Source organism: Besnoitia besnoiti, chromosome X (genome assembly GCF_002563875.1).
Source record: "Besnoitia besnoiti strain Bb-Ger1 chromosome X, whole genome shotgun sequence".
Lineage (NCBI taxonomy): Eukaryota > Apicomplexa > Conoidasida > Eucoccidiorida > Sarcocystidae > Besnoitia > Besnoitia besnoiti.
The window spans coordinates 382,303-404,535 of NC_042365.1; the positions used below are offsets into that span (position 1 = coordinate 382,303).

General features: G+C 53.7%; 4 protein-coding genes across 4 annotated transcripts; 2 read left to right on the forward strand and 2 right to left on the reverse strand.

The window, feature by feature from the left end:
• Positions 1-5,880: 5,880 nt before the first annotated feature.
• On the forward strand, positions 5,881-8,319 carry BESB_016120 (Ferredoxin-fold anticodon binding domain-containing protein; the record flags this gene model as incomplete). Its single annotated transcript, XM_029360327.1, has 1 exon — positions 5,881-8,319. The coding sequence occupies one exon, from the start codon at positions 5,881-5,883 to the stop codon at positions 8,317-8,319; it is 2,439 nt and encodes an 812-aa protein (XP_029216303.1).
• A 2,884-nt stretch (positions 8,320-11,203) lies between these two features.
• BESB_016130 (putative glutamine amidotransferase-related) lies at positions 11,204-12,942 on the reverse strand (the record flags this gene model as incomplete). The annotated part of the gene is made up of 3 exons (XM_029360328.1): positions 11,204-11,338; positions 11,551-12,092; positions 12,324-12,942. 3 exons carry the CDS (start codon positions 12,940-12,942, stop codon positions 11,204-11,206), a joined length of 1,296 nt encoding a protein of 431 aa, XP_029216304.1.
• Positions 12,943-14,127: 1,185 nt separating this feature from the next.
• On the forward strand, positions 14,128-15,673 carry BESB_016140 (uncharacterized protein; the record flags this gene model as incomplete). Its single annotated transcript, XM_029360329.1, has 6 exons — positions 14,128-14,346; positions 14,402-14,482; positions 15,130-15,177; positions 15,234-15,281; positions 15,336-15,386; positions 15,446-15,673. 6 exons carry the CDS (start codon positions 14,128-14,130, stop codon positions 15,671-15,673), a joined length of 675 nt encoding a protein of 224 aa, XP_029216305.1.
• Positions 15,674-15,823: 150 nt separating this feature from the next.
• Positions 15,824-21,421, reverse strand: BESB_016150 (hemimethylated DNA binding domain-containing protein; the record flags this gene model as incomplete). The annotated part of the gene is made up of 15 exons (XM_029360330.1): positions 15,824-15,901; positions 16,089-16,157; positions 16,438-16,548; positions 17,068-17,146; positions 17,248-17,337; positions 17,436-17,509; positions 17,672-17,740; positions 17,839-17,928; positions 18,194-18,301; positions 18,608-18,849; positions 19,323-19,446; positions 19,877-20,038; positions 20,238-20,361; positions 20,869-21,310; positions 21,352-21,421. 15 exons carry the CDS (start codon positions 21,419-21,421, stop codon positions 15,824-15,826), a joined length of 1,932 nt encoding a protein of 643 aa, XP_029216306.1.
• Positions 21,422-22,233: the final 812 nt, after the last annotated feature.

Genomic DNA, 22,233 nt, shown 5'->3' on the forward strand with positions numbered 1-22,233 from the left:
GACTTTCAGTGGTTGCCAACAGCCTGCGTGTGTATTGTGTACGTTTTTTATACGGGTTGTAGAGTCAAAAAGAGTTCAATTTCGCTTGACTAGCGCGAGAGTGAACTTCTGGTGGTCTCAGGGGCCCGTTTGGCGCAGAGTGGCACGAAGAGTCTTCCGGGTGTCTGGAGCGCCGATATAGCTGGCTGGCCATAGTTCGTAGTTTCCCTTGCTGGAAATACTGAGCTACTAGCTCCGATGAAGTATGACACGTCTTGGCACCGCAGGGTCAGCTGCTGTCAAGACCGGAAGCTACACTGAGAGCACTCTACATGCTTACCGACTAGCAAGCTGCCTGAATGCCCTGTGTCACAGTTTAAACATTTCCAGGCATTCACTTGGTTAGTGTCAGCCCTCTTTTCGGTGCACAAGCAAGTACAGGCACGTTTCTGTGTATAGGCGTCAAACTGAATCCACCGATGAATAGTTGTTCACCAGAAGCCAGTCAGAACCGAGCAGCCCCCGGCGCGCCAGGCGGTGAATTGAGTAGGCCGAGCAACCAACTCCGAACAACAGATTCTTTCTAAAATCAAGCGAAGGCCTCGCCAGGAGGTAAGGACGCCTTTATGAAGAAAAGAGGAGCCGCTAGCGCGGAGATTGTCATGAAATAGTAGCAGCCGACCGCACGGGTTGTCAGGTAGTCATTCATCGACCGTTTATTGTAACACTGTGCCAGGGGGAGGCGGGCGAACCTTTGCACCCGCTACACTCGTGCATTAACAGCATCCCAAATGCATAATAAGGAAGTACGCAGGCTCTCAGCGGAATTTCGTATGCCCGCTGCGCAGAGGAGACGCTCTGGTTCCACGTTTCCGTCCACGGTAACATCGCAAAGTTCGGGCTCGGTTCGAGAACCACCTGGTTTCTTGGGGCAGCACGATTCGAACCGACTTGATGGCTTTCGCAAACACAATTACTACAGTCTGCCATTCAACAACAGCTTTACATGATTTTTGTTTCTCGTACCGCCAGAAATCCACGGTCCTTGTCAGACTCATGATGGTACACGGTAGTGGCTTCTTGGATACCGCTACTGCCGGAAAACTTACTCGCAGTTTCCTGTGCACTGCCAGAATTTCTAGTTTTGTCAGATGCAGTGGGAATATCGTCTTTCTTCCAGGAAAGTGCGTCGCCGTCTGAATCCGAGAGGCGCCTGCCGATTCCGAGTGCAGTGGACTGTTCAATCACGCCGCGGTGTTTTGGAAAACGATCATTATCTAGACCGCGCAGCGTAGCCATATTGTGAACAAGAGTATCCGCAAGACCGGAAACGAGTGGAGATTCTTTGCCAGTCTGTTCGGCTGCCCCGTATGCACGGCCTGAATTCAGAGGTGAAGGCATGCCAGCACGGCTCCCTTTGGCCTTGCGGGGGTTGGCAGGGTCAAGGATGACGCGGCCGCTCGCTTCTTCGTTTCTTCCTGCGCTTGCCCCTGACAACGGTGGCAGATACCCTGCATCCGAAGAAGCTGTGCTCAAAAGCTGTGAGAGAAGGATATGCTTCGCTGTTGACAAGGGGCGAGGCAAGACACCTCCCCCCCACCCCTCGGCTGTCGCTCGGCCACCGCCTCCGTTCGTTCGCTCTACTTGTTCACCTCCTGTCACTAACCACACGTACGAGCTGCAAAATTGGATATATAAGAAGACGCGATGGCACACAGTCCATCCGGCAATAAGCGTAATGTATGCACGGGAGATGCTGTTCTGGTTTTCTTTTGACTGAACGTTCCTGCGTGCGCCTTCCCGGGGGGCTAATTCCCTCTGTATCTCCTATGCTGGGCAACTACGCACTTGGTTTAGAGCTCACAGCACGTGAAGCAAGGGACTCACGCCCGGAAATGAGACGGCTTGTGATAATCTCAAGGAGAGAAGGGCAAACCGGCACTATTATCGAAGAACCGTCGAGCCGCGCGATACAGGCATGCTGCTTTTCAGCGTAACCAGAAGAACTGTTTCGCAAGGCGTTCATCGAGGAGCTCTGCGGCGGCATGCACTGTAGAGACCACGGAACACTAAATCCGAACATGGGGCACGGTTGGTGCTGACGCAAGGGAAACGCCTCGCTACGATAAGAGAGGTTCCGAGCAGGATGGACCGTCTACACGCACTGCACGGCCATACGCGGCGAAAAGCGTGCCGGTGTTCCTACTAACAAACGCGCGCGCGGCGTTCGTACCCGTTTCTGGGGTGATAGACGATCTCTATTTCTGTAGAAGCAGAAGCAGGTGATGCATATGCCGCCGAGCCGCCGCCAGGCGGCAGGGGGTACACGGACTCCGGCTGGGAAGCAGCTTGGAGTAGGGTCAGCTTCTTTTGAATCTGCGTGTACATGGATGGCAGAAAGGTAAGGGTATGTGCCAAAGGCGCATTATTCACACCTCACAACAAGTGGCTCTATACATGGAGCATACACACGAGTTCCCTGATACTCGGGATCGACATGGAGTGGACTTGCCTCTCAGCTTCACAAACGCCATCCCAACGGACTGGGGCAACACATATGATACCGAGCACTCGCACACATGCAACGTCGTGCATTGATGCGGCACGAGTGCTACCGCAACTGAAACACGTTCTAACGTCGGTGAGCACCCACGCACGGGGTAGCAGCCCTATGCGGGTCACTGCAGCGCTTTATGGAAGGCCACGTTTTGGTTCGACAAGAATGTACATATAGGATAATCAAAGCTGTGACTAAACCTCTGAATGTAACGGCATACGCTGTTACGCTAGCAATGCAATCCCTTGCCGATTTCAGCTGAATCATGTCCTTGTCGTTCATTCTATGAATACACGCCCAAGGAAGCTTGTCAAAACGTGCCATTCGCTGGCATCACCTGTTCCTGCATCCATCCAGAGGGATTCTCTGGAGGAACATGTGGAACGTAGTTCTTCCAGTAGGCCTGATCGCGGAGCCCCCCGCCGACGGCTACGCTCGCCTCGGTTTCTCGAAGAAGCGTCACCGACACAATTGCCAGGCCTGTGGCTCAACAAGAATTACACATGTGAGTAGAGTATGGTAACCGGTGGTTCGTCGGAAGTGCGAGAGCGCATAACAAAGACGTCTTTTGCTGCTTTGACTAACAAGCTTCGACGCAAAAAGGACCACCTCTGTGTACTGAATAAGTGTGTAGCTCTCGTTCTTACTAATTCGTCGGCCGCTCTCATTGACCCACAAACCTTTAGAGCATACTGGTGGGAAGGCGCGGTGGACAGGAGGAATGCCAGCAAAGAAATCATCCGGTCACAACGGGCTCATTCCCCTGCGGATGGATGGGGATTGAAGCCCTTGGGCTCCACTGGGCGTCAGGCCGAAGCCTTGAGCAAACGGTCTGCAGAACTCGCAGGACCGAAGCCGGTGAAAGCACACAGTCAAGAGATCGGATGCTTGGTTGCGCCCGTGCAACCATCGTTTTTGACCACCACACAGTAATCGCTTGGTTCGCAGTCTGTTATTTCTTACATAGAGCCCGGCGGGCGGTCGCTGTGACAGCCATATCAAAACGAAGGCGCCCTTGGAACGTTTCACAACTTGTGAAGCGAGAAAGATGGCCTTTGCCGCTTCGTCTCCAACCCTTGGCGTGACATGGAAAACTTGCCGCGCGTTATATGCCAACGGGAACAATAGAAAGACCCTTGCGGGTGCCGCGCAGCTTTATAGATGATACAGTGATATGCGAGGGGCGAGCTCATACGAACCAGCAGACAGAGGATGGCACTTCCGGAGGCAGACGCCATTTAACCGTAGATCACTCTTTAAAGAAACCCCTATTCTACGCAGACTCGAAAGAATTTTGCTGATTAGTTCAAGCTTGTAGCGTAGAAAACGCTGGTGCGATATTCTTGGTCTGTGCCTTGCCTATTGGGAAGTTTCGCAGCACAAAAAAGTTCGGCAGGCATTCAAACCATCTCGCCAGCACCATGGTCTCCAAGCCATTTGTTGAGGGACTGGTTCTGTTCCGTGTATATTCATTCCCTCAATAGTGGCATCCGTTGCTGTGTGCGCCGTATTGTGGTAGACATTATCAGGTACTGAATTTCACAATCTCGAAAGGCGGTGTTTGAATGCAGTGGCGATATAATGATATTGCGCGCCGAGACAAACACCGGAAACTTGACAGGTGCACATCGCGCTAGGTGGGTACCCAGTGGCGACATATGTGCGATAAACCACGCCAAAAGCATGAGCCGAAAACGCTCGTAACCGGCCTACCATGCCTGTCCTCTCGGGAATCAAATGTCGTTTGCTGCGTGCTTCCTTCTGCGGGAAGGAACCACTTCGAGTATTCCTGCATGTGCAAACGCTGCGGTTTTTTGCCAATCCAACAGGACAAACGACTTGGACCACGACTAGTGTACAGTTGAATACATGTCTACGTTCATAAACTGGCAAAATTCGACACAGATACGAACGAGAGACAGGCCTGCAATGACCATGACCATCTCAGAGCAGTTCCTCGGGTACAACGCTGAAATAGGACAAAACTGCTGGGCTCGGGCTCTATCAGCCACGGCTCGATCCACCACCCAATTCACAACGTCCTTTGCGCCATACATATATCCCACTCAGAAATGCGACGGAGCGGGAAATAAAATACGGAAGAAGCTGCAGGCGTGCTGCATCATCTCGGCTGCTGCGTACAACTCAGCAGATTGTGCAGGTTCGTTTACGGCCTCACCCGTTGTAGCAACTACCTCCTTTATGCTTTAGACTAAGTCCATTTCAACCCGCGGGTTGTCCAACAACCTCGGTAACACGGACGGTTCCTGATGCTTTCGGGCGCCGCCGTAGTCTGACAAGGAGTAGGATTGCATCCTCTGCTGTTCTTTATTCCCCCGGTGGTGCTGCATGCCAAACTCGGCTTTTGACATAACGCGAAGAGCGTCGAGTATCACGAAGGCGCGTGTTGCGCGCGGCGGGGAGGGTAGTACTCTGTGCTACACCGAAAACTCTGTCCCGTGTCCATTACGCCGGGACACCATTTTCCCGGCGACGCCGGAGTCCAACCGGAGCACTCTCTGTATACGCGGACTGGAAGACATTTGGACGCTTGACTGACCTACGACTGTGTCAAGAGTACGCGAGCGTACAAGTAGAGCCAGGTTCTTGCTCAGACACGCCTTCTACCGAAGAACTGCGACCCGGCATCGCAACTTTTTCTAATCTCAACCGCGGGTGTCGTCCAGCCGTGTGCATGCAATCTCCACAAAAGAAACGCTACGTTACTAAAGGCATCTGCCGAGCCACACACCGAAATTTATCTGGGTATAACTCTAATGCATCAGTGATACACAAATTTTCCGTGAAGTCAATATAGGGTGTCTTCGTAATTTATCGCTGGCTCCAGAAGGCAAGTGGTTCCTGCATGCAAACACCGCTGAGGCAAATATTTCCCCAGGTGACGTCGCACGGGACCCTGCCTTAAAAGCAGGAGACTCCTTGTGCACACGATCTCCCTTGTTGAATAACATGTGCGGAGACAGTTAAAGCTTATGGGCTGAGAATGGTGGCGCTATACATGTCCCTTTTCTCTGAGTGCTGCCCCGGCGTTTAGTAGTGGTCGGGGAGCGGCAAGGCAGGGCTGAAGCCCTGGTCTTCTACCGGATTTCGAGGAAAGAATGCGTCGTCTCCAGGACGACGCGTTCTTTCCTCTGAGCATCCTTGTGCCGCATATCAAGGCGGGACCAAACAGCGAGCAAGAACAGAGGAGCGAGCGGGCGGAATACCTTGACCTCGTCTGGATTTAGGTCACCTTCATTTTTGAGAATCAGGACACGATTTTTCTCTGCTTCGCGCCCCTGAAGAAGTATTTGCAACCCGTTTTCCTTCCCTTTTACTCCATCATGGGACTCCACAGACAAGCACTCGTAGGCCAAGGAGGATGGCACAACTCGCTCCGGAGCTCCTCTCTGCCGCTTACTCGTCCATTGCGGCTGAATCCGGTCCGGACGCAACCCAAGCCTGCCGAGCGCTCGCCGAGTACCATTGTGCTTCTCGCCTCTTTGTGCGCATGCGCTGTCGATCACAAAGCCTCCAACTGCCAACTATGTGGCAAGCCACCGTTATTCTGGCCTGCAGCCCTTTCCTCTTTCTTACTCCGTCCGTCGGCGTCGCGTGCTGCGAGGACACGGACGCTATTCCTGACACCCCCGAAGACGAATCAACTGCGCGCTGTGCAGAGTTTCATGAACCTGAGTTCAGCTGTAAGAACGTCCACTCCTAGGCGCAGGGCTCTGCCGCACACGAATTCCCCAAACGAACTGAGATGCCGTTTCCCCAACACTGAGTGGCATCCCTCCAGCAGCCGTCGGTTTATGTCTTCGTCCACAGCATTGGAAAGCCACAAAGTCCGCGAGGCCTCTGAGCGATCGGCTATAGCAGCGAATCGTGAACGACCGGGTCACATTCCGCCGTCTGTGTGGGACAAACTGGACCGCCATCTGCACCGGCGGGCTGACAACCCCATCGGCATTCTCAAGAGCCGCATTGAATCATTTTTTTTGAGCGAAAACAAAGCTCTGTTGCGGGAGACGATTGCGCAGGGAGGCACCAGTGATTCTCTGCTTTTCCCTGAGGGCCTCTGGCAGGAAGCCAGCACTCGCTTTCAAGAGGTACAGGATCCACTGCATTGGCTACAAAGAGGAGCCGACGGCTCTTCTGGATGCACGGCCTCCGCCACGACCCTATGCCCACTTGCGCAGCGCCCATCAGACGCCCCCGTCGATGCTGCACGGACTGAAGCAACAGCAGGCCATGAAATCTCAGGTTTCTCGGCACTGTCGCCATTTCAACTGTTCGATGATTTTTCGCCCTTTGTCACATGTAGGCAAAACTTTGATTCTCTACTGGTTCCGATGGATCATGTGAGTCGGCTGCCGTCAGACACGTACTATGTCGACGACATTCGACTTGCCTCGGGGGAGACGATCAACAACACCTCCTCTTCATCTGTCGACGGCTACGACCCCGACCGTGTCCTCCTTCGGACTCACTGCACGGCGCACCAGAAAGAGCTTATAGACGCCGGTGTCGAAGCAGCTGTATGGACGGCCGAGGTAATTCGCCGGGACGAAATCGATCGTCTGCACTATCCAGTCTTTCACCAGACGGACGGCTTCCGTGTCTTTTCAAAACCACAGATGAAACGTCTTGAGGCAGAGCACCAGCTACTCTTGAAGGTGGTTGCCAATGTTCGTGGCAACGGCGGAGGGGATAACACAGCCCAAAGCCCTCCCACACACAAGAAGCCAGGAGGTGCTACGGCGAAAGATAAGCTGGAACGCTGGATACTACAGTCACCATGCCTCTTTCCTTCTAATCCTTTCCTGAAGAACCCGTTAATGATTCATCTTCAACTAACATTGGAAAAGCTTCTTAGACATCTCCTCGGTTCTGACGTACGTTTGAAATGGGACTACGAGACATCCTTCCCATTCACGTCACCCTCTGTAGAGCTGTACGTTGCTAGAGATCCTGCTGGTTCAGTACAGGCTGCCGGACAGGCGGAAAAGGCAACTGAACAGGATACAGAGGACGACTGGATGGAGGTCTTAGGTGCCGGCGAAATCCGCTCTGAAATCTTACGAGGCGTACCACTGCCGCCGTCATCTAAGTCAGAAAACGATGACCGCAGTGTGACCGCGGACAATGCTGGCGAATCGTCAGAAGCTGTCGCCGCACGCCCTACAATCCGGGGTTGGGCTTTCGGTTTGGGTCTGGAACGGTTGTGCATGCATCTGTTTGGAATTGAGGATATTCGCCTCTTCTGGTCAGAGGACGAGAGATTTTCCGAGCAGTTTGCCGATGGCCAAGTCCGCCGGTTTGTCCCTTTCAGTATCATGCCTCCGGTGTACAAAGATATTTCCTTCTGGGTGAACGAGGCAATACAGACAGGTTGGGCAGACTGCAGCAAGGCCGGACTTCCTGCCAGCGAAGCATGCGGGTTACGGCCAGCCAGGTTGTCTCTGTCAGCGGCTCAGGGTCAAACCAATACAGGCACCTCCGACACCAATTCTGCGCGTGAACCGGGGCAACCACCGCGGCACAGAGAGAAGTTCACCGAATTGAGCTTCTACGAGCTGTGCCGCGAATCAGGAGGAGATCTGGTCGAATCAGTCAAACTCGTGGATAGTTTCGTCCATCCCAAAACAGGACGTAAAAGCCTCTGCTACCGGCTGACCTACAGGGCAATAGATCGAACTCTAACCCATGAAGAAGTCAACGCCATCCAAGAGGCAGTCTACAATAGGACCGGCGAGGCTTTTGATGTGGACTTGCGGTAGCAACAGAAAATGACTGATGGATGTGCCTCGGTACGGCCCATAGGGTCTGTACATCGAGTACAGATCCCACGATCGGTGGTGGCAGTCAGGGCACTCTTGTGCGAGACGGGGTTTTCGAGGATGGTTCCTCTGGAGGCCGCCTGATGAGGCTTATGGGATTCCCGTGACCCATAAAAACAGTACGTGGCATCTGCCTACAAAGACGTCCTAGGCCCGTATATATGTATTCGAGACTAAAAGCCGTGTTCAGACAAGGGAGGGGGAGCTAAGAGAGGAAACAGGCCATTCGGCTCCACGTAACTGCTCACACGATGATGCGCTTTCACAGTGTATACACTTGAAAGGGTATCTGCCCGAGAGAAACTACGGTGCATGGATACAGCCAACCGGCTAAACAGCCACCTGCTGGTCGCCTCTACCTTAATTAGGGAATGACTTTGGTTCTCGCTCAAATTAGCGCATGAGGATGAAGGCGACAGCCATGCATACCGTCTCCATGATTCGCTGTCATCAGAGGTCAGTATCTAAATATTTCCAGTATCTGCTTTCTGTATGTGCACAGACAGCGTCGGCCACGTGCCCAGTACACAGAGAAGACTCTAGGAGTATCATTCAGCGTGCGTGTGTGCCGACCACGCAAGCACGCCAACTCAGTGCCTTAGACTTGAAAGAAGCGTTGCAGCTTGCACAACAGTGCCTCAGTTACATACACACTCACATGTCACCTGCATGAGTACCGTGGGTACCTAGAGGCGTCCACCAAGTAGCTGCACCTCATGGGGTGGCCGCGCAGTCATATACCCACGTGTGCAGATGCATATGCAGGCCCATTCAAACAGGCTACAGGCTGACACACTTAGCACGCGATGCAACCTCGAACCGTTACAAGCTCACTGCGCTCGCACGATAATCACAACAGCAATCCAGTTGAATCCGCTACCGGGACTCGCCTTGCGTCTTTGCGACGTACGCGCGGGGGTGTGCGTACACTCAGATATGAGCTGGATGCTCCTGTAGGCCGCGCCCGTGGGGTCAGAAGTGGTTGGAAGCGCCTACTCGTTTCCTTCCCCACGAGATCCTTATCCCCATCGAAGATTACGACCAGCCCACAGTCAGGACATAGCTCCCAGATTCTAAGCTTCACTGCGACCCGCACCTGTGGCAACGTAGGCCTCCCCGTCTTTTCGTCAGACCAAACACCACGGAGCATACAAAGGAGTTCTCCCCCCACTCGTTCACATCGTACATGACAGAGATATGGAAGCGAAGAAATCGACGAGTCAACTTCCCTCCGCACTGCGCTGACAGCGCCGCATTTGAACTACAAGATGAAGGCGAGACATGAAACGGGCTAGACACGTCCGTGCAAGGAGAATTCTCTCATAGTTGAGCTCCCTTCTTCCGCGCGGACAGCCTCCGACACTCTGCACAACATGCTACAAGACTGCAGGGAAAAGACACCGTCCAGTTGGTCGTGCACGCTATGTCGCTCGACAATACCAACCCAGTTAAATACAGGGAACACACGGGGTCACCTGGACCGGCACGCGCTAACATTTTTTTAGCAGAGGAGGAACTAACCACTGCGACGTGCCGGCGTCAGAGCACCACGTACAGTGCAGCGACTCACGACAGGAGGCGAGTGCCGCTGCTACTTCTTGATCACCAGGTGTCTTGCCGACGCCAAACGATACGCCTCTTTACGAGCTTGCCGTGCCCAGCAACGACCGGAACGTTTTCGGCACGCCCCTCACGAATGAGCAGAGGACATTGACATGAAGAAAACTAAAACAATTGCCCGTCCAAAGATGGTGGACCGCACCCACCCACGGTCGGCAACTTGCATTTTGCAAAATTTCGAAGGGCTCGGCGGCCCTTTCATCGCGAGTGAAAACCAACACACAAAACAACGCCCTTCAGTTGGGTGCCCGCCAAGAGTGCTGAGCTTGTTGCCCCAATAAAATAGCGTGGTCGAATCTCGCAAGCTTATCTCACGCGAAGAAGTATTCGCGCTTTTTTCCTAGGACCCGCAAATGCTGTGCCAGGTCTCAGTCCCCGCTCCTGGCTCACTGGACGGCACCAGAAACCAGCGGAGACCCCTTCAGCAAAATAGGGAAAAACGGTACTCCGCGGGACAACAGCTCTTTAGTGACAGCAAAACGAACTCAAAAATAAGCCGTTTCTTGACAAGGGAATTACGCAGGCATGCAAAACGAATTAACCCGACCCAGGCCCTAGTAAGCATCAAGTCACGGAACGAGGCAACATCAGCCTCCTCCTGTCTTCTCCTGACTCCCGAACTCTCACACAGGCATCCCCAATGGAACACACACGTACGCCCGACACTGTACGAGCAGACCATCCGCTAGTGGTGACGAAGGCGAACGTGCTAAGAAAACAAGCGGCAGTTCATTACGTAACAACCCCCAAATGTGGAGGGCGCGCAATCTCGTGCCGGCTAATTTCCATGATGCGGACGAAGGCAGCATGGCACTGCTCGAAAGACCCTTGAGCAATGTCCAGCAGCTTCCAGCGGATTGAACCCCTGCTCTGATCAGAGCGTCGGCCGATAGAGACAGTCACCCACTGTCATCTGCATACGAGACGGACGCTTACACGAATGGTCATGGCAGCCCTCGCGATTATCGACGACATACCGGGCTAGTCGCTCGAGACACCGCTCCAGGCCTTCACCCGGGGTTCTCCTTGACATACAAGCCCATGTGAAGCTACCCATATATGCGTGTTTGATACTGAGGCAGTCACCGGGCCAACTGGGAACACCGCGTGCCTTACCCAGATGCGAAAATCTCTGCTCCGTTGACCTCTTCGTGAAAGAGCACTGTTGGCTTTTAGTCTGCATAGGAAAAAGCGGATTCGGTGACTACACCTTTGCACGAGACACTGACAATGTCTCTGACGAAGAACATGCCCTTTTATATCTCCGGCATGCCGTGACAAAGGCCTCGAAAATTCGACGACATCCAGCGTAATCGTCAGCCATCCGCTCCGGGTGGAACTGCAACACACACACACAGTGGAGGCAACATTCCAGCTTTCTGATTGTGTGGTCTAGGCCTGGGACGTGGCTCACCAGCTCTCAGTAGCCGACGTCATCACTGGACAGACTACGGCCAAACAATGACGAGGCTAACACCTACGCACCGCAGCTCCCTGACCACGTTAACGTATGAGTGTAGGAAGAGAAAGCAATTGTGTGACGCAACGTACCTGAAGCCCCAGCACGAAGTGCTTACACGGCCGCCGGTCATGTCCGTAGTCGATCGCCCTCTGTTCTGCGCCACCAGTTGCAGCCGACCCGTTTTCATCGACCATCATGCTGGCATCGCAATAAGCTTCGATCAGACCATCTTCTGAGAAAGCAACTGGAATCAAGCCCTTTCCCAGATCGCGCACGCCTTGATGATGATACGAGTTCACTTGCACTTGGAAGAAGTCATTGCCCGATTGGGGACCAAAACAGTTGAGATTCTCCCTGCGTTCCGCGAGTACACCTGTTGAGTCGTCACCACCTCGGTTAGTCGTGTCTGACTCATTCACGACCCCGCCTCTAGTTACTCCGTCGCGCTGACCCGAAACGACAGCCGGCCCCCCTGATCCTGACACGATGAAGCCATCCGAATCAAGCTTCCGCAACCGAACATCTTCGGCCGACAGCAGAGCCCCGGTTGAGCGTGCTTTCTCGTATTCCTCGCGGAATAGCCCACCTAGAGGCGATACTGAGTTTACCCACAGCCCATGTCGGTGTTGATCTGCAAGCAACACGAAACACATCGCCTCAGAACTCAAGCTGCACAGCAGCTCCTACATACAACCCGCTACCTGTCCGTAATATGCATAGCTTTGCCGCCGCAAGAACACACATGGAATAGGCTCGTCCCTGCCCCCCACCAGAACACGGAATACCGAGGAATCAGTAAAAGTACGGATCGTAGATGCACTGCGAAGCACAATCGAATCGACAGATAGAAGAAAAAACTTACCGTAGTTGCTATAATTAATATGTTGCACTCCCTTTCCAACTTGTAGTCCGATGTCATAGAACAAGGACCCGCCGCGAAACACGTTGATCAGCTGGCATCCCCTGCATATTCCTAAAATCGGAACCCCATTTGCATGACATCGCTGAAGGAGTTCTACCTCAATCGCGTCTCGTTCCTCGTCGGACGTGACTTCACCCGGGTGCATGGATTGCACTTCAAGCCTCTGCACTTGATCTACCGAGGCGGTTCCCCTGTACGGATCCAGTGACGGGCCTATATCTTCCCCTTCCACCAATAATAGGCCATGCATCGGCATGAAACCTTCAAGCATGGCGCGAGTCCAAGGCGTCCTGGGAACCATAACGGGCACGGCATGCTGACTCTGCAGCATCTCCAGATGCAGTTGACTAACATACTCTGTGAGACGACCTTTGCGCAGCCATCTTCGGGTTACAACGAGCACGCGCACGAGATCTTCAGGTGAAGATGCGGCCTCTCGGTCTGAAAGGGGTTCGCCACACACGAACAACGGGGGCTTTAGCGGCTTCGACGTGCCCACTGCATCGGTTGTAGCTTCCCGCCGAGGAACCTGCGCGTTACTGCCGGAGCCGCTCATCATGCACCATTCGCCTTCCTCATCACAGCCAAAAAACGGCGGCACGCCCCGTAAATGGACCACCTCGGTATCCTACGATGAAGATGCCGTCCAATCTCCGAATTCTTCGGTTGTGCGCCCGGGGGAGCTTGTAGCCGCTCGGGACGGAAGTATGGTCGACCGATGGAGGAGCGGGGTTTTACCAAAGGCAGCCTTGTTGCCAGCGTTGTCCCAGCATGAGACACATTGCTCCCAAACTGTCCTTTCCACTAGCCAAGAAACGCGCAAACAGGGGACAGCCCACTGGACACTGGTAGATGTGCGAACTGAGCACGCGTGCACGTACGCCGGCGAACAACGCTGTCTGCAACGGGAAAACAACACCAAAAAGGCGAGACCAGGGGCTTTCAATCACGGTTCCGCCGTGGCCCCACTTTCAACTGAATCTTCCCCAACAATCCGTTGACCACACTTGCAATACGTGACGAATAAACACGAATTCAGAACGATCGGATTGAATACGCATGACTATGCGAAAGTGCGCCGATTCCATGAGCACCGACACCCGCCTCCGAAAACGAGAAAAACCCGGGACTCTAGCGTCTGCTCAGACCATCAGAAGGTAGCAGAATGGACGTAAATGGAGAAGTGGTACATGAATTCTGGCCTAGTCGACAATGAGAGAGGAGGAATTTCATAGCAGAGTTCCGGGAGTGAAACGCGGCTAGCGTTTCCGCCGCTCGTATTCCCCGGCTTGAGAGCGAGAGGGTCGAGACAGAAGCAGCGCGTCTCGCCTGCTACAGGCACTGGCTGTCGGACTACGAAATCTCAGAGAACTGACTGCATTTTTGACACTGTAAAGCCTGAAAATGCGCCCTAGATATTGAATGTCGGCATTGACTTACTTTGTTCCACGCAGCAGTTGGGCTTAATGGAGAGCTACCACAGACGGGAAGTCACGCGGAGTTTTGATTGCGCGCTAGGAAACGGAGGTAGAACTTTTTGAAGAGAGTGCTGTTGCCCATAATGCGGAGGACCGGGAACAATTCATACATTCTCCGAGTGAGGAAACATGTGAGGAGTAGTTACACCAGCACGCCATATTCTAAGGCCACCGGCAAAGCATGCTTTTGTGCAACTGAACCACGTTTCATGAGGTTGCGATGCGCCCGTTCTCAACTCGAGTTTGACTGCCAACAATCCTTCACAATGAAGAACTTCCCATTCGCGGCTCTCTTGGGCACTGCCTTGCTTGCGGTTACTATCCCTGGTTTTCAAGCGGTTCCCATCGACAAGCTGGTGTCTAATTCAAAACACAAGGCACCAGTATTCCAAATCGCAGCAGGGCACTCCACGGATCCGGAGACGGAACTAGCCGCGCCGGAAGACACCGAGCACAGTAGTGCACTCTCGCATGAGGAAGATGTAGTAGGACCATGCGATTTTGTTGGCACCTGATAATATGGAACATCTTCGCGATCAGGAGGCCCTCAAGCGTGAAGCTGAACTCGAGGCAGAGGATGAAGAGCTTCAGCGGATCGAAGAGGAGAGGGAGATGAAGGCTGTACGGTTTCTTGCCGTTCGCTGTAAATCCCAGACCCACATCTAGAACCGACTTGTAGGAACATGAAAAGAGAGCAGCTGACAGAGCTGTGATAGCACAGATGAAGATAGACGAAGCGCAACAGAAGGATCAGCTTCGAACTGATGCAAGTGAGAGCGAATTACTAGAGTACCTAGATTAGTGCCGCGGCAGTTTTTTATAGTGAAGGAGACAAAGCTAGTCGAGAAAGACGCTGAAGGTGACCTGCTTTGTCGTCATGGTGCCTCCGCTTTTGACACGACCTATTTTCCTCGTAGCGGAACTCGAACTTCAGAAACAGATCGACGAACACGAAGCTGACTCTGAAGCCGAGGCATTCGCTGGCGAGCAGAAAGAAGCAAACGTGGGTGTGAAACGTAACTTTCTCACGAAGGCTAGTTAATGGCAGACATGCAGAAGGCAATCACACACGCAGAAGCTGCCCTCGCGGCGGCGCATTCTCACCATAGTGTTTCGCGGTCTGACGCAGGTACAACACCAAGCTTGTCCCAGTTTGTGACCAGCTACTTATATACGATGTCTCAGATATACCACCCCCCTCGGGAGCTCTGACGCAAGTACGGATGCCTTCGGGATCGTGCATTACCTTGCCAAACCGTGTGCTACAGGGCATGTTTGGGGGAGGAAAGCTACCTGATATTGAGTCCTCGAAGGAGGTAAGGGATGCGTTGGCCGTCAACGATGCTCCCATAGAACACGTTTTATGCTTCAGCTGAACACGGAGTGCGACAAGGCCGCAAGATCTACCTCGAAGTGTGAGGTAAACCATAGGACAGAACCTCACACATATCAGGCAGGACGCAGAGTCACACAGGGTGTTGACGAAAAATTGGAAAAGCTGCAGGCGGATGAGGAGGCTCTGGAGGTACGGTAACCCATCAGTTCTGCAGAACTTTGGGTTGCTGGTAGAATATGCATGCTCAGAAGGAGGAGAAGAACGCAGAAAAGGAAATGGCAGGAGAGGGAGCTGAAGAGCCAGAAGAATCCGACCAGAGTGGATCAGAAGAGGTAGACAAAGAACGCGCAACAATCACGACATCTAACCGCCAAACTGCTTCCCCCAGAAGTCGTTTTTGCAGACATTTCGGAAAAAAAAGGGCAGACGTCAACAACAATGCAACTTCCACAGAGACCGAAAACAGAGGTTTTTAGCCGCTCAGCATTATGGTAAACTTGGGCAAAGCTTTATAGCCTAGCTGCCCTTTTTACGGGGTGCCCGCGTCTTTGACACATGGAGAAAGCAGAGAAGGCAGCGTTTCCTCGCTAGATTCGGATCCGCTTCTTCAGGGGGAGGAAAATTCCCTAAAAATCGGTCTGAAACATCTCCAGGAGGCTTGTGTGGTTAAGGGGCACGAAATGGCCACTCTGGTTGGAGAAGTGCTGCAGTAATGCACCAGCAAAAAGTGGACATTCGCCATGTCATGTCGGTATGGCACACAGCTGAACGAGACTGCATGAAGAGAGAGAGTTGTTTCAATGACTACTATCGGCTGAACCCGAAATGGACTGTGGCTGAATAGCACGGCGAAAGCAAACGCTGGATACAGTAGACTAAAGCGGGACTCACGTGGAAGAAATGTGAGGTTTCAGGATGGCGGAATACTCCTTGGTTAGCCGATGCCGGCTCCAACGCAATCTGAGATGCCAACGCATACAAAACAAGTATCATGTTTTTTTCTTTTCGAACACGACGGAGTGTGGTCCGGATGCTGACTGTTCTTGCCACATACAGCTGTTCGTCAGACACTTGCAATGGCCCACAGGCGCACATGAGAACCCTGAGTGCACAAATTACAATGAGCATCCTAAGTAGCAACACAGCCGTGAAGCCGAGCGCGTGTGCACATTTCTGCGCGTTGGCGGGCAGAGAACAAAGGCGGCGGGACGTCAAATGCTCTTCAGTACCTGCGGCTCACCTCTGGAACGTAGGCAAATAGAGGCAGTGGCGGATCTGCCACATGTGACTGATTCACCAGCAGTAGGTAATGAGGTTTCTCTTTGGATGCCTCAGGGTAGTATGCGTAAACCTGAGCAAAATATGGCGGCATGCGACGCCCATTACGGAATGGGAAGATGATTCGATGAACTACGGACACATCAGTTTCCACAAAAACGGAAAGCCAACCTAGCGCGCAATACTTTCCTGACACACAGACTGCTATCCACACGATATAGAGCTGACTAGCAGCTCGTCGGGCTCACGAGCCGAAGACTGCCCCGCCATCATGTACGCGTGCAGTGCTCCCATTCGATGGTACAATGGCTTTGGTTGGAAGTACCGTCCACGCTCCAAATTTGCACCTAACAAATATGTTGGCCGCTCCACAGAAACGATCATCGTTCGATTATTGCTCCACGCCCTTCCAATTGGTGGAAACACTGTCATACGATCGACAGCAGCGGGACCTCGACACATGACAAGTCTGGGTAGCTCGGAGTTAAGGTTCTCGCGGAGTCAACAGGTGGACTATGCGAAGTCGTCGTGTTACGGTATCGGCCTCTAGAGTGGTGAGAAGGAACGGCACGCGTGCGGCGCCATGTCTCACCTTTTCAATCCACTCACGAGGGGCTTCGCAAGATCGGTCCCACGACAAAACCACTGCTGTGTACTTAGACCAGCGGTGCCTGCGTGAAGAGACAGGACCCACAGGCGGATGAGCGGCACTTTCTTTTGTTTGCGCGCGAGTTACAGACACTAGAAGACCCGCAGAATACGGATCGCGTACCTAACAAGACGACCAACTCTGAAAGAAGGACTTGTCCAGGACGCGCGATACCTCTTGTAGTACCTCATACCGAACTCGCTTCCCTGTAAGCTTCAGCAGGAGAGACACAGCATAACCGCTCATGAAGCCTCGATGCGATCGGGACCCCCTGAAGTGTTGCCCCTTCCGCAGCAGAGCTACACCTTTACCTGATCTTGGCGTTTGGAAGGTAGCTTGCTGGAATAGCTTCGAGATGTGGCGTTGGCACACTCTTGACCAGCTCCTGACACAAAAATTAGAAGACGTGAGAAACAGATTCATGAGACTTGCAGCACTCACCAGTCCCGGCCCATTGGCGAGAACGGTCTTCGCCGCCATTCAATATGATATAATGGCGGAGGTGCACTGAAGACTGACGGGAGGCGGACAGACACATTGTCCTTACCTTGTTTGGCTCAAGCGCCTCAAGGTCGGACTCTTGTTGATGACTGTCCGCTGGAACGCAGTTGATGTGCTGCGACGCAAACCACCGGAAAAAAACGCACGGGTATTACGCGCCACCGCACGTTTCGGTCTGCGTGAACCCTGTCGAGGACGCTTCTGACGACTTACCGGAGGGTCCTTCGGGCGGGGTGGCAGAAGTCGCGGATGAGGACAAACCAAAGGCGTATGAATGAGAAGTTCATGGCGACAACGGGATGTCTGCGCGCAAAGCGTGCGAAGTAACCGATGAGGTTTCTTTGACGTTGGTCCGCAGCCACGATACGCTCGGCGCTGCCCACCTGAGTGCGCAGTGAAGCAGCTTCCCCGCTACGAGCACTAAGCAGACCAGCGCCTGCCACAAAAACAGAAGCTTGCCCCAACGCGGATGGCGCCGAAAGCCACCAGACACGTGTCCGAAGGGCCCTCTACGGACCGCAAGGCTCGCCCGCTCACGCTGACCGGTTGCCATGGCGCGCAGACGTACCTCCATAACCTTCACAACCTGGTGCGTCGCTAACGAGGCGAAGTCTTCTGGGCACTCAAAAAGGATTCGCGTGCTTCGCTGGACGTCCGTGCCGTCACATCGAGTGCCCTGCGAGGAATTACCGTCCACGCACAAACGCACAGGCCATCGTTCACTGGGAGTGCGACTGAGCGATTTCTACCCTCTCCCTTTTCCATGGCCATGTGGGGAAAGCAGAAAATCAGCAGACAAGAGGAATGCTGCTTGCGTACATAAAGGCCTACTCAACGTGCGACAGCGCCGTTGTTTGAACGCCCAGATACACCTGAGGCACTGTAACAACGCATCTGCGTAAAATGTCTCCAACGTGTGTCCACGGCGGCAGGGGTTGTGACCCAAGCGTCACAATGTCGATCGCCCTACGCGTCGACTTACATTACTCAACTCCATCGCCAGGACCTGCTGCGGCCGCTCGCGTCCTTTGGCAATCCACGTGGGGCTGTCCACGAGTTCCACTGGGAGGAATCGGAACTTTGGACTGCCTTTCGTGTTCACGCCTGAGGAGCCTTTTCCGCGGAGCATGGGGAAGTCGCCAGAGGGGCGACTCCAAAGAAAATTCGGCGACGGCCCAGCTCGGTGCAGAGTTCCCAGAAGGAACATGGGGTCTTTGACGTCTCCTGCAGTCGAACAAGAAGCAACACGCCAAAAGAAGACATGTACACAGTGCCAAAGAAAACACAACCGCATTCCTCAAGACCGGCCCACCCGCGCCGCTGGACAGACAGCAACATCGGAAGAATGGCCCGGGAAGACACACACGGAAGGCAGTTCTAGCGGCTGAGGACGCACTGCATTCAAATGTTGCAAGGATGCGGGGGGGCCGACAAGTAAATTCCTCAACTATCATTCATACCACGAGCACAAACCCGATCACGGGCACATCAGCGGAGAGGAGGGACGGCACTGGGGCAAAACGGTCACGACGAAACTGTGTAGGTCCATACGAGGAGGAGACATTCCTGCGCTGAAGCCGCAGGACTCGACGCCATCTGGCGTGATGCCGGGGGCGCCGGCGGGACAGTGGTGACTGAATTTAGGTCTAAAACCTAAACCCTACAATGGCCCGAGACCTGAGAGCTGCTGCGCTCACCCGTGCTATCTTTGTGGAACTGGACGAGGCTGTCTGGATGACAGTACTCGTATGACCACCAGCCGGACGTTGTGAAGTTGGCGCACCAGCCCTCCATCGGCCGAAGCATCGACTCCAGCAGGGGCTGCAGATACGAGAGACACAACGCACGAGGGCATGAGATCCACAGGGCAACTCACCAGGCGGGTACAGGAACAAAGAGAAATCCCCGCAAGTCCGACGCGACACAGGCCAAAATAAACACGAGGAACACGCCCGCGGGTGAGACGCAAGGAACAGGACACAGCGTACCAGCGTCTTGCTGGTTAATAGACGCTGCGCTCGCGATGTCCAGCACACTGAAGCGCTCCGCCCTCCCTCCCTCGTCCTATTCATTCTCATTTCCATTTCTTCTCGCACATCGCCAGAAACGTCTACCATCTGTGCATCACGGCGCAGCGTCGTTCGTGACTGCAAGCGACTCCGAGTTTGATAAAACGACAGAGAGTTGTCGCACCGTGTCAGCTGCAGGCGCAGTGTCGTCAATGATCTCTCTCACACTTCCTCTCTCTTACCGGTCTCGGACTGCTCGGCCGGAAGTCGCAGAACATCGGAGCGCCGACCCACATGCGCAGTTCGTTCTCCTGGACTTCTTCAATGGCAGTGACAGTTGGATACTGGTCGAGGCACTCGAAGAAAACCTCAGCGTGTCGCCCGCCTGTCCCGTTACCGTAATTCTGAAGTCGAAAGGCACAACTGCATCACATTCCACGTGATTCTTGATGCGCCACGCTTCCCAACCACACGTTTTCCACTGGCGCGTTCAAGAGGAAGAGCTGCACGATCACCAGAGAACACAGAGCCCGCCAACCAAGCGAAGCCTCACGCAGCCGGTTGTCAAAAGGTGTTGCCTCTATGGGTATCCGGCGCGCTTACCTGCGTCAGTGTTCCGTTGGCCCAAAGCTGGTCGTGGCCTATCTTGTACGTTCCCCACTCGAGCAACGTCTTCCCGATGGTTTTCCCTGCCTTGGAGCTGCCCATGAACTGCGTCACTTTTTTCCTGTTATCATGGCGAACGAAGAAAAAGGGCGAATGTTGCCGGAAAGGCAGTAGCTCACGCGGTGAAAAATTCATCACCGACTCAAAGGTGACGCCTAAAATGCCGCCTCTGAAACGCGATACTGCCGGGGTGTACACGCAAACATCTGCGCGTCAACACACGTGTACGTCCACCCAAACGATTCACGCTCAGCCTCCGATCCGCTACTCACGTCGCTTCCCTCTATTTCCGACAGCTGTGGTTAGTCCGCTCCTGCCGTGCGAAACCATGACAAACGCTCGCTACCAATGTGAAGGACGGGATGTGAGCTAGAACCCTGGGATAATGACAGACGCCTTGATACTGGTCAATACGCGCACATGCGCATGGGGATGCACCGTGAGAAAGCGCCCGTAGAGACCAAATAGTTGAAATGTAACCGCCATGCAGAGAAGAACCTTTCCTTCGTGGTGCTGCATATCAGTTGACGTGAGGTTGCTTCAGAGTTGCCGTGCCGTTTCGTCTTACCCGACACAGATCTCGTAGGTCCATTCCGCGTCTTCCCCGTCTTTGAAGTGAAAGCATCTATCGACAAGCCAACGGAGCCTAGATGTTCTCAAGTAGTCACGCATTTCAGGGAATACGGAACTCAGCCGTCTGGACGGAGAGTCTTGATGCCGAAGCGAAGAACCGTAGTCGCCGACATGTCGATTCGACCCTGCTGCCAGCAGAGGGCTGCCCGAGCCCTGGTAAGGGGCAGTGCAGATGATGTTCGAATCTGCTATTGTCACGTTGAATGCCGACTGCAGACTTGACGGGTGCAAATCCTGAAGACTCCTTGAAAAATCTATCTTGAGAACCGCGCTTTCCATGTCCCCAAGTATGGACTGCCAGTTGCCATCTGCCTTCCACGCCCTCGTGTCTCCCCCGCGCTCCGGAAGACCGCTTGCAAATGATTGCAAAAAAATTTCTGTACACGAAAGAAAATGGAATACGAAGAGCAGTACGCACCGGCATGACAATACGCGGAGACGCTCGTGGCCACCGCCACCGCGCGACAAGTGCGTCCATCGGGTCCCATGCTGGCCACAGACCAAGTGGCCAGACACCGGCCACGAAGAGGAACCAACGGGCATCATGGACCGTGCCTCAATCAATCATTCACACGTCAGACTACAGGTAGAAGACTCAGAAAGGCGGCGATAGTCACGGGGCAAGCCCCTGACCAGCCTCCAGGCAGCAACAAGCCGTGTACATGCCTCTCGGACGCTATGCCGGCCACCGAAAGTGTATCACTGACACACCGGAGCTGGAGTTCCCTAGAAACCTTATAGAAGAGGAAAGTCGCGAGGAAGCGAAGCGGTTGTTCGGCTCAGCTCGTTGCTCGCTGAAACTTCAGTGCAAGTCTTGTATCCCGATGAGAAACCTTGCGGCTGAATTGCATGCGAGGATCGCATGCAGAAGCAAAGACTGCGATGCCGTTCGACTCGAACGTCACAGCAGCAGCACATTCCGATACATTTGTTTATATTCTTCCACAACGCAGACACATTCATACTGCGGCTTGCAGAACACGCGGCTGCTGGCCATGACCAGGAAGCACTCATGTAGCAACGGAACAGGCAGAGACAGCGGCCGGAACTCAAGCGGTATCGGCGCAGACACACTGAATCCAAGTGAATTGCAAGGTGCGCCACAATTGAAGACAAATGTAAGCGAGCCGAGAAAGGAGCTAGAGGTTTTGCCTCGTCATTATTCGGTGGACAAGCTCGCAGGAGGGAGGCGGTGAAACATTCCGCACCCTCCTGCCTTGCACACGAAACAGGACGTGTGACATAGGCCCATCGCGCTGCCGGCTAAGACACAAACCTCGCGGCCACCTCATTCAAAACG